General features: G+C 47.4%; 1 protein-coding gene and 1 non-coding gene across 3 annotated transcripts in view; one reads left to right on the top strand and one right to left on the bottom strand.

Moving 5' to 3' along the window:
- Positions 1 to 4,129: 4,129 nt before the first annotated feature.
- DCPS (decapping enzyme, scavenger) overlaps positions 4,130 to 15,443 on the top strand; it is a 36,168-nt gene continuing 24,854 nt past the window's right edge. For both annotated transcript variants that reach the window (XM_068556456.1, XM_068556455.1), the window contains exons 1-2: positions 4,130 to 4,364; positions 5,767 to 5,941. In XM_068556456.1, the coding sequence (XP_068412557.1) occupies positions 4,164 to 4,364; positions 5,767 to 5,941 (376 nt within the window). In that variant the 5' untranslated portion in view covers positions 4,130 to 4,163. The remainder of the gene's footprint in view (positions 4,365 to 5,766; positions 5,942 to 15,443) is intronic.
- On the bottom strand, positions 14,732 to 14,804 carry TRNAK-UUU (transfer RNA lysine (anticodon UUU)). Its single transcript has one exon. It is a non-coding gene; the product is annotated as a tRNA-Lys (tRNA).

Raw genomic sequence — 15,443 nt, 5'->3', positions numbered from 1 at the left:
GGGGTTTTTGTCTTTTCTTTTCTTCTCCCCTCTGGAGCCAGATGTTGAGGCGGATAAGTTTCCTAAACATCTTGTCTCCTTTAGTAGGGCAGCTTTTATTTTACTTTTTAAGTAGTTGGCCCTTTCATTGAGGTGGGGGCCCTTTAGAGGTCTTGGCTCTCTGGGAAGTTTTCTCTTCCAACTCCTCGCTTGCATGAGCCCAGATCTGCGCCTTAAACATCACATTTTAAAGCCCAAGGCTCTAGATTTCCAGAAACAAGCCATCACCCTTAGAACTTCAGCTTCAATACCCACTTACTATTCTATAGATTTGTGCTCCCACATTTTTTGTTTCTGAAAATTTTATTTTCTTGGGAGCGCAGGAATGTAACGAAAGGGATGTTTTAAATTTTGCATCCAGAATGTTTAGGTGTTTTTAGCTGATTGTTTTTAGAATATCTAGTCTGTCATACTACCTGAAGTGGAAGTGTCTAGTCCTTCTTTAAACTAAACTAAATAAATAAGTAAGTAAGTAAGTAAAATAAAAGGGAGAAGTTTTGAGATTCCACAAGAAAACGGAAGGATTGATGCTTATAGACTAGGGCTTCCCAGTAACAACCTTCTAATACAGCAACGTCCAGTCGAACTTTCTGTGGTGATGGAAATGTTCCACATCTGTGCTGTCCAATGTGATACGAGCCATACGTGGCTATCAAGCACTTGAAACGTGGTTGTATGACTGAGGAACTGAATTTTAAATTTCATTTAATTCTAATTAATTTAAATGTAAAGTTACATGTGGCTAATGGCTACTGGATAGGACAGTGCAGAGCCTTCTAATGTTTCCAAACAAGCTGAACTAAAAAATTATCAACAGACAAATGCCTCTGAAGCCAAGTGAAGATTTACTGCTGTAAAGGTCCCTTACACTCTGCTGTCTGGTATTCCAGCAGGCCCTCTGGGGGCTGAGGCTCCCTATGAGCTCATCTTTTCCTTGAGCCAGGCCCTCTTATGAGTAGAATTCTGACCTTATGCATATTCTAATTAGAATTATACAGTTGGTCCTCCAACAATGTGGGGCTTAAGGGCGCCGACCCTCTGTGCAGTAGAAAACCAGCTACAACTCTACAGTTGACCCTCTGGACCCGTATCTGTGGATTCATGTAGTAATGCAGTATTTACTATTAAAAAAAAATCTGAGTATATGTAGACCCTGCAGTTCTAACTCATGTTGTTCAAGGGCCAAGTGTATGCTTCTTTTCTTTTCTTTTTTTTCATCAGCTAAGACAGCAAAAGAGATGATTTACTGTACACATTACATTCAGCCACAGCTGAGGACAGAACTAGTACAGAATGACACAGGTCCAGGGCAAAGGACCAAAAGGGGCCGTTTTGATATGAGCAAGGTGGGTCTCTCAAAGGTTGTCGAGGCAATCAGAATGGCCATACATGTTCCAGATCCACTGAGACAAGTTCTAGACAGTAGGTATGCAGCCCAACAATTTCTACCAGCATCCCTGGCCTCTGGCTTCCCTTGTTTCTGCTCCTGTGGCCTCCATGGGTGTACGATTTTACTTGGACCTCTGCCTCATCTTTCTTCTTTTGCGCTTCAGCCTGCGCATTTGCTTCTTCCTCCACTTCGCTCTCATGGCGCGGAGGTTTCTCAGGAGATGGCACTAAGGCTGAGAGCTGTTTCTTTTCTTTTTTAAAAAAATTATTTCAAAGAAAAATTTCACTTTGAGTGACAATTATTTTTCTGGAAAGCAGAGACTTCACTCTCCTGAAGTTTCCACCAAAGCCACCATATTTCAACCAGTTTGCTAATAGCCCAGCTGGTCACTCATGCTTATGGGGGGACGGGGAAGAGGAGCTAGAGAAAGTGCTATAAATTTAACTGGAGTAGTGCAAGCTCACCCAAGAGTGCTTTGAAAACCCAATATGCTCCCTCCTACCAAATTTAAAAAAATTTAAAAAGTAAGGGTGGTGAGTAGAAAATACCAATGGTTTGCTGACAAAAAAAATGTCACCTACCATTTCAGGAAACAACAAATATTGCCACCATCAAGCCATCAGCCACGCAGCCACCCCATGGTGCACCCTGAGGGGACTCAGGATGGAGAAAAACAGGATACCGGCCCTAGATAGTTAAGATGCATATCGAAGGAATAATTCCAAGGAGCCCAGACTCTTGCATTTTCCCATACACAGACAAGCACTAAAATCATTAGCTTGAGATGTCTCTTTTTTGTGATGAGCAGTAATCTTTTTAAAATTAATTAATTATATTATTTATTTATGTATTTATTTTGGCTGCTCCAGGTCTTAGTTGTGGCACGTGGGACCTTCATCGCGGCATGGGGGATCCTCAGTTGTGGCATGCATGCGGGATCTAGTTCCCTGACCAGGGATCGAACTGGGGCCCCCTGCATTGGGAGTGTGGAGTCTTACCCACTGGACCCCCAGGGAAGTCCCCTAGCAGTAACCTTTTGATGTTCAACTACATTTTTTTTTCAGCAAAAGCTCCTATATATCCCGGCTCCTCCCTTACCTCTTTGGAATAGCTCCTCAGAGCCATCCTGACAGTCCGTCTCCCGGGCTGTAGTCCTCAGTAAGGTCCCCGAATAAAATACAACTTTTAACTTTTACATTGTGCGTTTTTTTTTTTTTTCAGTTGGCAGGTTTCAGCAGGGGTGAGCTCACTTCTCAGGAGGTGATGCTTATGTGCCATTGGTCCCTGGAAGGGTGTGCTCGAGCACTGGGAGGTTGCAGAGAAGTTATAAATTAAAATTTTACATGGCCAAATAAAGAAAAGAAACTGATGGATGAATCATATTCATGCTGCAAATCACAACCTTGGTTGCACAGTGGACACATGGTCAAAGTGGGTGAAACGGAGCAGGACACTGTGAGGCTTTCCTGGGAGCAGACCCCAGCCCTACCCCCATCTCAAGTTTGTAGAAAAGCTTCAGCCTCCTAGGACTTCCCGGAGTTCCAAAGAGCAAGTTGAATCAGAGAAGTGAGGAAATGCAGACACAAAGGAAAACAGTCAAGCAAGACAAAAATAATAATAGTTTAGCCATAAAACAAAGTCAAGGACCCTTAGTTCCTCCTCCAGGGCTAGAGATAATATCCTGAGCCATATCCCTGAGTTATTTTTCAGAGACTGAAGCCCCCACCAGGTGGAACAAGTTAACTGCAAACCGCATGCTGACCATAACTGCGTAGACTCCCAGCCTCCCTGGAACTAGAAGGTTGATGTTGACTCCAGAAATACCACCTAGTTACATCACCACCAGCCAATCAGAAGAAGTCCAGGAGCTGATCAGGCACCCCGCGACCCTCTCCCTCATCTTGTCTTTAAAATCGCATCCCTGAAAGTCATCAGGGAGTTCAAGTCTTTTGAGCATGAGCTGCCCACTCTCCTCGCTTGGCCCTACCTTGAGAGCCTTGCTACTTTCCTTCACCACAACCCAGGGTGGGTAGACTGGCGGGCTGGGGGGAGCAGACACAAGCTCGGTTTAGTAATGTGGATACAGAAGGGCAGGAGCCTCCAGGCTGGAGGTTTTACAAATGTATTTCAGTCCCTGTTCACTTACCTTTCTTTTCAGCAAAAAGTACTGAGAACTGAACATGATGAATATTTCTGTAAAAATGAAAACGGGTGAAAACTGGAAATGATTTAAGGGCTCTCTCTAAAAACAAATTGACCAAGAAACAGATTGGCTCAACAAGATTTATTTCCGAAACCCCCCTTCCACTCTAATCAATGTGGGTGTAATTCTGATTAAAATGTGCATTCAACCAAAGTGTCAAAGCATTCAGAGTCCAAACGGCGTCTTTTGGCTCCTGCCTCTGGGAGGCTGGGGCAGCCCTCTCCCCTGCAGCCTCTCTAGCCCACCTCTTTAGGGCCTTGTTGCCTTCTCGCTGCCCTCAGCACCGGCCTCCACTCGGGCCGGCTAGCACCAGGGGACCAAGGGGAGGTAACTTGAATTAAAACGCTCGTTCCGGGCGGATCCCAGGGATCAGCGCTCCGAGGCTCCCTAGGGCCGGAAGGGATGCGGACTGGAGGCGCGGACCACGTCGGGAGTTGTAGTCACCGCTCCTTGGCGGAGGTGGGAGGAGGCGGTCGGGAGGGGCGGGGCCGCGGCCGGGTTCGCGCAGGCGCACACCTCCCGCCGGGCAGCATGGCGGACACGGCGCTGCAGCCCAACAAGAGAAAGCGCGAACTGGATGCCGAGGAGGCGGAGGTGCCCAGCACAGAGGGGAAGGAAGCAGGCGTTGGGAATGGTACCTCTGCCCCTGTCCGCTTACCTTTCTCCGGCTTTAGAGTGAAAAAAGTGCTGAGGGAGTCTGCGCGGGACAAAATCATTTTCCTACACGGGAAGGTACCATTAGGCAGCCCTGGGGAGGGGGTGCGGGAAGGAGTGACCCAATCGTCGCCTCGGAGGCGGATTTTTTTTTTTTTTTTTTTAGATTCTTCGGAAAATACCAAGCGCATTCCTCGGGGGGGGGAGCGGGGAAGGCAGAGTGCACTAAAATGCAGGGGGGTTAGTTCGTGGAGGAGGCAAGACTACCTGTGAAATTAAGGGAATTAACACGCGTAGGGCTAATTTTCCTAATTCCTCTTTTACTAAAAAAAACTAACATTTGTAGAGTGTATTGCCGATTCAAAATCACATGTTGAAGTCTCTAAGCATTGATCAGTCATTCATTAAACCTGTAAGATGCTAGGAACCCAGCAAGTTCTGGACGGTCTTGCTCATCCAGGTAGGGACATAGAGGATGTGGGAGGTCTGATCCTTGCTATACAGAACTCCAGCCCCAACCGAGGAGACAGTTTATTAAATTGGTGATTCAGTTCTTTATTAAATTGGTGATTCAGTTCCACATATCACGCGCTGACGGGCCAGCACTGAGCTGGGTGCAGGGGACGTAGTGATGAAAGTTACCATCCTTAGTCTTCAGGAGAGCAGAGTATCTTCAGGTAGGCAGACACCGCTGCCTCTAATGCCATGCGCTCAGCTTTCCAGCAGGGGCTGAGGAGAGACTGGAGACCACCTCAAGAACTAGTGAGGACGCTGCCCAAGGGTTCTCCAGAACTCCTGGCAGGAGCTCTCACTTTTGACAGCATCAGGGGGACCTGGCCGAGGCTTCCATGCCTCTCTGTGCCTCTCTCTGTTTTTTGGCAGTGCTGGATCCTAGTTCCCAGACCAGGGATTGAACCCACACCCCCTGCATTGTAAGCGCAGAGTCTTAACCACTGGACTGACACGGAAGTCCCTGCAACTTGTTTTTTACAAGGTTCTGTCTGGTTCTCTCAGCCCTACCTGTCTTCAGTCTGCAGCACCTGCTGAAGATTTTAGCCATGAGAACCTTCGACCTAGAAGCCTGTTGGGATACCCAGATTCTGTTGTCTGTTTCAACATTGACTATTCGTGTGACTTTGGGCAAGCAGTCTTCTCTGGACCTCAGTTTCTTCATCTGTAAAATGGGGAGAATTTGACAGAGGCCTTGTGAGCCTAAAATAGAAGACAGCTGAGAAGCTTTGCATCTTTTAGAAGGAGGATGTGAGAGCTGCCACAAGGATTTGGGTTGATGCGATGCCTTCTCTGGGAGAAGAAACATGGGCGCCATCGGCTAGACTTCCCCAGAGGGAAGACTGCAGGGAAGGAAATCCCAAGTGTTGCGATTGCAGAGGCCCTGGGAGCTTTTACATCTTTCACCTTTGCTCTCCAGGCCTCACCTGTGGTTCTGCCCCTGGGCCCACTGATGGTGTCTCACCCACAGGTCAATGAGGCTTCTGGGGATGGGGACGGAGAGGATGCCATTGTGATCCTGGAGAAGACACCATTTCAGGTGGACCACGTTGCCCAGCTCCTGAAGGGCAGCCCTGAGCTCCAGCTGCAGTTCTCCAATGATATCTACAGCACCTATCACCTGTTCCCTCCACGGCAACTGAGTGGTGAGCACATGGGGTGGAGGTGGCCGCCTGGGGGGAGAGTGGGATGGTGGGGAATCGGGGTGCGGTGACCACTCCACAACTGATTTGCATATTCTAGTGCAGTAGTTCCTTATGGAGGAAGAAGGGGACATTTAGCAATCTCTGAAGACATTTTTGGTTGTCAGACCTGGGGAGGTGGGGTGCTGCTGGTACCTACAAGGTGGAGACCAGAGATGCTGCTATATGTCCTACAAAACACAGGGTGGGCCTCCACAACAAAGAAATGGCAATGGTGCCGAGGTTGAGAAACCCAGTTCTGGTGTGATGTGTTTTGGGTGGTAGTGTGATTCATAGGATAGAACGGTTTCATCTACTAATTGAATAATAATGATTGTCAGCACTTATTAAACCCTTACTGTTGTGCTAGCCACCATTCTAAGTATTCTACATGTGTCATTGTATTTAGTCTTCAAAATAGCCCTATTGTGATAGGACTTTACAGGTGAGGAAAATGCAATTTGGGAAGGTTAAGGAAGTTGTCTAAGATCACACAGCAAAAAGGTGGCAGAAAAACTGAGATCTTTAGTCGACCGAGGACTTGCTCACCACGCGGCTGTGGAATGAGCAGTGTGCTGGGTGCCGCAAGATCAGTTAGTTCCCTGAAGGAACTCACTTTCTAGGGGGGAGACAGTGTGATTGAGGAAGGACTTGAGAAGGGCAGGAGTTTGTGGGTTAAAAGGCAGTGATTTGGGTTTTTTTTTTTTAATTTTATTTATGTATGTATGTATGTATGTATGTATGTATGGCTGTGTTGGGTCTTTGTTTCTGTGCGAGGGCTTTCTCTAGTTGCGGCAAGTGGGGGCCACTCTTCATCGCGGTGCGCGGGCCTCTCACTATTGCGGCCTCTCTTGTTGCGGAGCACAGGCTCCAGACACGCAGGCTGAGTAGTTGTGGCTCACAGGCCTAGTTGCTCCGCGGCATGTGGGATCTTCCCAGACCAGGGCTCAAACCCGTGTCCCCTGCGTTGGCAGGCAGATTCTCAACCACCTCGCCACCAGGGAAGCCCCAGTGATTTGGTTTTGATTGCAAGTATTTTTTAACTTATTAAGAAGAGGAAGAAGAAGAATATTCCATGCCTAAAGCCAGACGTGACGTGAGCTTTTCTCCTTTAGATGGTTAGATTCAGGAGGCAGCTTTGTGGGAAGCATGAGACAGCCTGGTTGACCTTGAAGGTTCCTTCCAACCAGGAAATTCTGGGATGTGCTTTGCAGCCCAGGACAGTTTTATAATATCCTTCTGTCTTTATTTGCCCTCCAGCATTTAAGAACAGTTTGGCTTTACAGATATCCTGCCGCGGTCTTTTGGATAGACTTAGTCTTTTCTGCACCCCCGAGAAAGGGTTCTCCTGTTGTCCTTCGGAAATATATGTGAATGCTTAATGTGAGACAAGCAAACTTTTCACGGCTGGAAGCAAAAGAGCCCGGTCCTTTGTTGAAAGAGGGCCAGATTGATCGGTTCCCGTTGACGGAAATGGACGGCTGTATTTACTTTCTCAGGCGCTGACATTTAAGCAGACATAGTCGTCAACACAGCGTGGCAGAAGCATGACAGTAGCCAAACACTGTAGTCAAACATGACGTGGGGCAGCCCCCAAACTACAGGCTCTGGGGCCGTTATTCTGCTGCACCCCTTGCCCTTGCCTTACCCTTTTCTCTCTCCACCCTCCCTACCCTCATCCAAAATTCAGAAGGTTTTGCTCCACAGAGCAACCTTGTAGAACTCCCTTTCGTATTATTTTTTTCAGCACATGTACTTCTGTGGTGCTGCACACAGTTGCTGGTGGCTGTTGCCCCATCTTTCTGTTTTTGTCGTTTTTTTCCAGGATAAGCTCTGAAAGAGGAAGTGGATTATCAAGATGACAGGTGTTTGTCCCCATTCAGCCCCGAAGATGTCTACACCTCTTCCCCAGTGCGGCACACTCCCACCTGGGAGCCTCAGGCTTTAGCTCATCTTTTCCAGGGCTCACTGTCTTTAAGCATAAGCGCACAAACAGTGCATTATACTCTTATTTTTCCTACTGAAACTAGGCACGGCAACTTGGAAGTCATAACAGTCTGGCTCAGGGCTCCACCCTCATCCCTCTCTCGTTTCGCTGTGCGTCCTGTCCCTGGATGACATACCAGATCAGGGGTTGGCAGACCTTTTCTGTCAAGGACCAGAGATAAATATATTAGGCTTTGTGAGCCACTAATGGTCTCTGTCACATATTCTTTTCTTTTTTAACCTTCTTAAAAATAAAAGTACTGCTCTTATCTTGCTGGATGTAGGGAAACCGGCCATAGGCTGGATTTGACCTTCTGGCCATGGTTTGTCAACTTCTGTTCCAGATTTTTCCCACTCAGAGTGTGGTCTGTGGACCAGCAACGTTGGTGTCACCTGAGAGCTTGTTGGAAATGCAGACTCTCAGAGCCCGCTCCAGACCGCACAATCAGAATATGCATTTTAGCAAAAACCCCAGGTGAGTCACATGCACACGAAAGTCGTTGAGAGGTCCTGGTCTTTGAACACATCTGTGGGTGATGTTCACATTTATTTCTCCATCTCTGACCTCTCCAAGAACCCCAGGCTCATACTGAAATAAACACTGACTTGACATCTCCATTTGGCGGTCTCATAGGTGCCTCAGGTAAAATGGTGAGAACTGATGCGCTGTCTTTCGAAGCACTTAGCACATATTAAATTGTAGCCACTATGACTGTTCTGATGTGCTGGGCCCTGTGCTGGGTGCTGGAGCTTCAGAGATGAATGAGAGACCATCTCTGCCCTCTCAGTCTTGTTTCGGGGAGGGGGCACCCCACAAGCTACTGCGAAAAGGGGGAAGTAAACCTCTCAGGGTTGGGTCACTGCCCGGATGTAGGGAACAGCGGTCCTGGGACGTTGGAGCCGTGTCAGACTCATTTCCAGGCCCCAGCAGCCAGGCCCACATCAGGTGTTCAGTAAATGACCCCTGAAGAATGAACCCACAGGCCAGCCCACCTCTCTTTTTTTTCCTGTGGGCCAAGCATTCCACAGCCACGAGGTGGCAGCACGGCCAAAGTATCCCTTTGGCCTTGGTCCTCAGGCTTCTCGGCCCCGCCTCTCCAGTCCCAGTCACCAGCTCATTTCTAAGCTGGCTGCTCTGATGACTTCTTCTGGTATTTCTCTGTTCTTTGGCAGACTTCTTCTCTTCTAGCCTGAGGTTTTGCTGTCTCCTCACTTACCCCTTCCAAGTTCTCAGCTGACCACAAAAGGCTGTTCAGCGAGGCCCTCATGGCCCCCCTACCCCGTTGACCTAATAGAGCACAGGCGTCGGAGTCCGACCCAGCCAAGCGCTAACACTTACTGGTGCTGTTTCATAGTTTTCATATACAGTGCAGGGGTCAAGGGGTCCGGCCTCCTCCGGCTGGGATCCTGGCTTTGCCATTTACCAATTGTGAGAACTTGAATGTCTGTATTCAACCAACCAATTAGGAAGTGTCTGCTGCCAGGTACATACAGGCGAGGGCATCAGACGTTACCTCCTTTGGGGTCGTAGTGGGGAAGGCAGATGGCAACAAGGAGACACATCGACATAGCCGTGAACAGGAGAGGGGCTGCTCGGGCTGGGGACCAGGGCTCTGTGGACATGACCCCCAAGCTGAGGCCTGAAGGATGGAAAGGAACCAGCTGTGCAAAGAGCTGGTGAGAGGGGTGGGGAGGATGCCCTGGGCTGAGGCTGCAGCACGTGTTCTGGGGGAGGAAAGGGAAACGGAGAGCAGCGGGAGCCTGGTGGGTGGTTGGTGACGGAGCTGTGTGACCCAGATGAAGCTGAGGAAGTAGCTGCAGTTATTTTCTTGTTAAATTAGGTTAGTAACTGAACCTACGTCAGGATGGAAATAAATGAGACAAGAAAGGGTGTTTTAAGATTTTTTAGCCTCTATCCACAGTGAGAGATATAGATATAGTTTACATTGTGACCCAGTGCAGATAGATAAATATATGTGAATATAAGGTACAGAAAGAATTCACAAAACAGTACTTACCCTTACGTTATGGGACACGCTCTAGTATTCTCATCTTCATTCCAGTCTTGTCTGTTTCCTTTTGTTTAGATGCTGGTCTTAACCTCCTAAATTAATTTCCTCACCACTGTCATGGGTTATGACCCACTGGGATAAGGTATCTAAAGCACTTAGCACAGTGGCATATGGTGTGTACTCAAAAGTGTTAGTCATCTTTTGTTGTTGTTTTTCCACCTTTAAAATTATATGAGCCTTAAATGGAACAATATATGTAACAGAGGGAAACATGCCTGGCCCTGACCACGGTCCGGTTTCCTTTGTTCCCCCTGTAGCCATGTGGCAAATGTGAGGACCTTGTGGGCCAGATGGCGGGGCAGAGCCTGGCCCCCTCCTGCTCCAGCTCTCACGCTTTCACGCCTGTGGCCCATCAGTGGAGGCCTTTCATTGGGAACTCTGTTCTCTTACCCGGGGAAGAAGGGGCAGATAGTAGGCAGAGCGGTGTGACTCAGAAATCCAGACTGCCTCTAAAAAGGCTGTTGTTCTCCCTGCTGTTAGAGCAGGGGTGGGGAGTCTCAGGTTCAAAGCAGACGGCTTCTGTGTGTGAGTAAGGCCGCGCCAGGGAGCAAAGGGACCCTGGGAATCCCATCTTCTCGTGGGTGCAGGGAACTCCCAGAACTCTAGCTACAGGCCCGGTATTCTGTACAGAGGCAAAACCTGGGGCTCTGGAGGAGGGGCATTTTAAAAGGCCAGCCACTCCCATAAGAGTTTTTCTGGCAGCATAGAAAAAACTAGAAACAGTCCAGATAACAACTAACAATACGAGTAGGTAAGTAAATCCTGCACTGGACTACTTCTCCACCCAGCTACACACACCAGGAAGGAAGGCCCTACACACATAGAGCCGGAAAAGCAAGACATAAAATACTGTGTGATTCCTTGATTCCGATTAGATCACGTTGAAAAACAAGCAGAACTAAACAGTACACTGCTTGTGGATGCATTCATGCCTCATAAAACTAGGAAGACAAAAAAAAAATAAATGATTAATCCCTAATTCAGCAAATGATTATCCCTGGCGGGGCAGGGCAGAGACTTCGGGTAATATTTGTTTCTTGGGCCGTGTGCTCCATGCATGGAGGTTCTTTTATTTTAGGTCTTTAAACGGTATATATTTTATATTTATGTACATATGCGTGTGTATATGTGTATATATGTGTGTGTGTAAAATGTGTGTGTGTATATATATACACATATATATGTGTGTTATATATATACACAGACACACATTTAATACTTACAGTATATTTCCCAATTAAAAATTAAGAAAAACTGGCAAGTCCTTGGAAGAACTAAGAATATTCCCCAGCTGCATTATAGGGCTCTGCCCTCACTCTCAGGTTTGGTTTCTAGTCACTGTTGCTGCAAGTAAAAGTGTTTGATTAAGGCCTCCTGCCTTCCTTTGGGTCTGGGGCACTAGCAGACTTTTGTTTCTGTTCTGCCTTCTGCGGACGAGGGAGCCCTGTGCCGTGCGGTGCCCGCTCGGGACAGTGCCAGCGGGCAGAGGAGGGTGGCATGTGGCCTCCTCCAACGACTGGAGGACAGGGCCGGTACCAGGCTCCGTGGCTCCGCTCCAGCACAGACTGGCACAGGCCTCTCACCCCGTCCCCTCGGGTGTCCTCCGCAGCCCTCCCGGCACAGCTGAGCTGAAGGACAAGTGCAGTTTGAACCGTGACCAGCAGGGGAAGCCTTGCCAGACAGGTCTCGGCCAGGACAGCACCAGAGCAGGGTGGGGAAGGGCGCCAGCATCATCCGACGCGAGAAATACCCCAGGCTCAGGGCCACATCACGGAATTGCTCTGAGACTCGGTTTCTCTGAATGAGAAATGAGGAATTGAGTAGCTGACTAGCCTACCTCAGGGGGCTTCGGTATCGGATGAGGTCATAAAATCATCATTTCTCAGCTCTGAATGGGATGCAGAGGTTAGTCATCAGAATTGCTTGAGGAGCTTTCTTGAATACAGAGTCTGGACCTACTGAATAAGAGTGTCTGGGGTAGGCTGGGGCATTTATCAAAGTCATGCAGTCACACGGTCAAATAATCAAATAGCACGGAGGCTTATCTGGGTAGAGACAGGCTCTGGTACCACTCTGACCCACCCTGGTTCTGCCTTCCAGAAGTAACTACCATTAAGACAGTTTCTGGGGTTAGTGCTTCTGGTGATTTCTTCTAGACACTTAACTGAGTAATATGCTTATACACCTCTTTCTTGATTTATCAATTTTGACATTATCAGTTTCCCACAGTGGAAGATGAAAGTCTTAGCTCCTTTACATTTTCCTCACCCTCCCTCCCTCCTCCTCCCAATTTTTGATGTTTATATTATTATTTCCAGGGTTTTTTTCTTAATTGCCTTTGGAAGCCTAAATATATCAAAATCTTTAGTCCTTATTCCGTGTACTCTAGGTTGTATCACTCTGCTGGGGGAGAGTATCGGTGAGAAGCCTCCGGCCTTCCCTTCCCAGCACCTCTTCTGTCCTTTGCTGTCCCCCAGCTTCTCTGTCAGCTGTACTGTACTTGTATTTCACAGCTCCCAGGCAGCCCTGAGATCACGAGGGCAAACCACTTACAACCATTCTGTACCCAGACAGCCATTCTGTTTTTCACATTCAGTACAGTATTCAATTACGTGAGATAGCGACACTTTATTATAAAATAGGCTTTGTGTTAGATGGTGGTGCCCAGCTGTAGGCTAATGTTAGTGTTCTGAGCGCATTCGGGGTAGGCTAGACTGAGGTATGGTGTAGGTTAGGTGTAGTAAATGCATTTTTGACTTAGGATGGGTTTATCTGCATGTAACCTCATAAGGTGAGGAGGCCCTGTACTCTGAAATTACCTAGTCATTTACTTCAATAATTTGCTATGTATCTCCTTCCTTCCTTCTGGAAACATTGTTTCCAAAATGTTCTTCTCTTTTCGCTCCAATCTGGAGAGCTGATTCTTGAGGCATGCTTTGAGCTCTCAACAGACTTCCCTTCCACAGCTGCTTTCCTGGGTTAGATCCACTGTCTTCTGGATGCTGTGTCTTTTTCTTTCTTGTTTTACTCTTGTTTAGCTGAAGTACATTCTTAAGTACTTCCTCAGAAAGAATAAATGAGAGGAAAACTTTGAATCTTTTGTTTTGCCCTCACTTTTTTTTTTTTTTTTTTTTTTGGCCACACCACGTGGCTTGTGGGATCTTAGTTCCCCAACCAGGGGTTGAACCGGGGCCCTTGGCAGTGAGAGTGCGGAGTCCTTACCAGTGAACCACCAGGGAAGTGCCTGCCCTCACTTTTAATTTATGATTTGACTGAATACAGAATTTAAATTTATTTCCCCTCTGAATATTAAAGGCATTGATCTCTTGACTTAAATAAAGCATTGTTGCCAATAAGATATCCAATGCCAGTTTAATTCTCATTTCTCTGTAGCTAACTTCGCTTTTTGTTGTCATTTGTTTGCTCTGTTAGTTTCCTCTCTGGAAGCATATAAGATGTCTTCTATCTTTAGTGTAGTGGGGTTTTGTAATGCTGTGTCTAGGTTGGATTTTTTTTTTTTTTCATTCATTCCGCTGGGTACTTTTGGATCCTTTCAATTTAAAGTCTTATGTTAGCCTTTCACTCTGAATATTTCTTCTATTATTTCTTTGATAATTTCCTTCTCTCTGTTTCCTTTATTTCCTCTTACTGGAAATCCTATTAGTTGTTAGACTTCCTAGGTTGGTCCTGAAACAGGAGGGAAGGGGGCAGGGCACAGCCTTTGAAAGAATGATATAGCCCAAGGACATGACATAAACTGATTAGAACCAAATGGATCCAAGATCATGGACAAGTCAACTTCCATTAGACCTTGAGCCTCAGTATACACTCACTGTAACACATCAGCAAGTTAAATGACATACCTACAGGCACCAGGACAGTTCCAAGACCGACCATAAGGATCAAAAAGTGGGCAGTGGCCCCATTCCTGGAGATCCCCGCCCCTTCCCTAAATAGCTGGAATACTCCTCCCACTCATTAGCCTATGAAATTACCCACCCCTATAAAAACTGACAACCCCCATGCCCTGGTGCCTTTCTCACCTTCTAGGATGGCCCACACTCTGTCTGTGAAGTGTTTCTCTCTAAGTAAATCCACTTCCTACCTATCACTTTGTCTCTCACTGAATTCTTTCTGCCAGGACACATCAAGAACCTGAGCTTCATTAAGTCCTGAAACCAGGTGTGTGATCTCAGTTGGAAGACCGTGGGTTTTGGCCAGGTTCGAGTCCCGGCCGTGTGGGTTCAAGTCCCAATCTGAGGTGCACGGTTTCAGTCCCGTGTGCTGTTTCTGTTCTCTTCCTTTTCCCATCCATGTCTTTTCTTTCTGTAGTCTGGTAGATGGTCTTGACGTTGTCCTCCAGACCTCCGAGTGAAGGTTTTCATTGGGAGTCACCATTTTAATCTTCTTTCTTCTGGTCCTCTGATGATTTCATTTTCATAGCGTCTTGCTCTTGCTTCACAGAGGCCAAGTTGGGTTGACTTTCTCTGACACACTAATTAGAATTGTTTTAAAAATTATCTCCTGACCCTTAAATGATCCCGTTTCCTCTGGGATCTGGTTCTGGTTGTTTATTTTGGTCATTCTTTTTCAGGCTGCTGTTTTTCCCTCAGTGTCTGGTGAATGTTAGTTCATTTGTATTTATTTTATTTTAAAAAGTTTTTTTGGCCATACCATGTGGCTTGTGGGATCTTAGTTCCCCGACCAGGAATCGAACCCGGGCCCTCCGCAGCAAAAGCACAGAGTCCTAACCACTGGACCGCCAGGGAATTCCCGTTTCATTTGTATTTAAAATTGAAGAACCAGGCTGATAGTCTAGTGAGCTGATAGGTAGGTCTGTTTCCACAATAGGCCCCTCTTGGGTGGGTAGCTGCCCAGTGCTGTGCAGACGGGGCATGGGGCTTGCCGGCCGTCTGGCCTTGCCTGAGTGTGCGGCTTGACCAGTGTGTGCTCTGGAGCCTGCATGCTCTCTCGTCCACCATAGCTCATGGGCCATATCTGGGCTGCTTCCTTTGGTATGGCCCATGAGATAAGAATGGCTTTTACATTTTTCAAGAGTTGTTTAAAAAAAAAAAAAAAGAAAAGAAAACTAAGAAGAGTTTTCCTACCGTTGCTCCAGCCCAAGGGTTAATATCTTTGGGGCACATTCCTCTGTTTTCATCTGCATTAAGTGCCTGCCCCTAGGATGAAGGTAGGCAATGGATGGAGCCAATTGGTACAGCTCTTCTCTAGAGGGGGCCTTTAGCTGGTCCTAGTCTCCAGCGTCGTTTCCCGTCCTGTCCTCTGTCCCTGCTTGTTTAGAGCCCACATCCTCTTCTGGTTCCTGTGGTGAGGCTGGCAGTCACCTCCCTGTAGCCCATTGGATGCTCCAGGCTGCAGCTTCCTTCGGGGTGGTCTCATCCACTCAC

Source organism: Eschrichtius robustus, chromosome 11 (genome assembly GCF_028021215.1).
Source record: "Eschrichtius robustus isolate mEscRob2 chromosome 11, mEscRob2.pri, whole genome shotgun sequence".
NCBI classification, from domain to species: Eukaryota; Metazoa; Chordata; class Mammalia; order Artiodactyla; family Eschrichtiidae; genus Eschrichtius; species Eschrichtius robustus.
The sequence above is the reverse complement of the archived record's forward strand: the minus strand, read 5'-3'. Positions and strand labels throughout refer to the sequence as shown.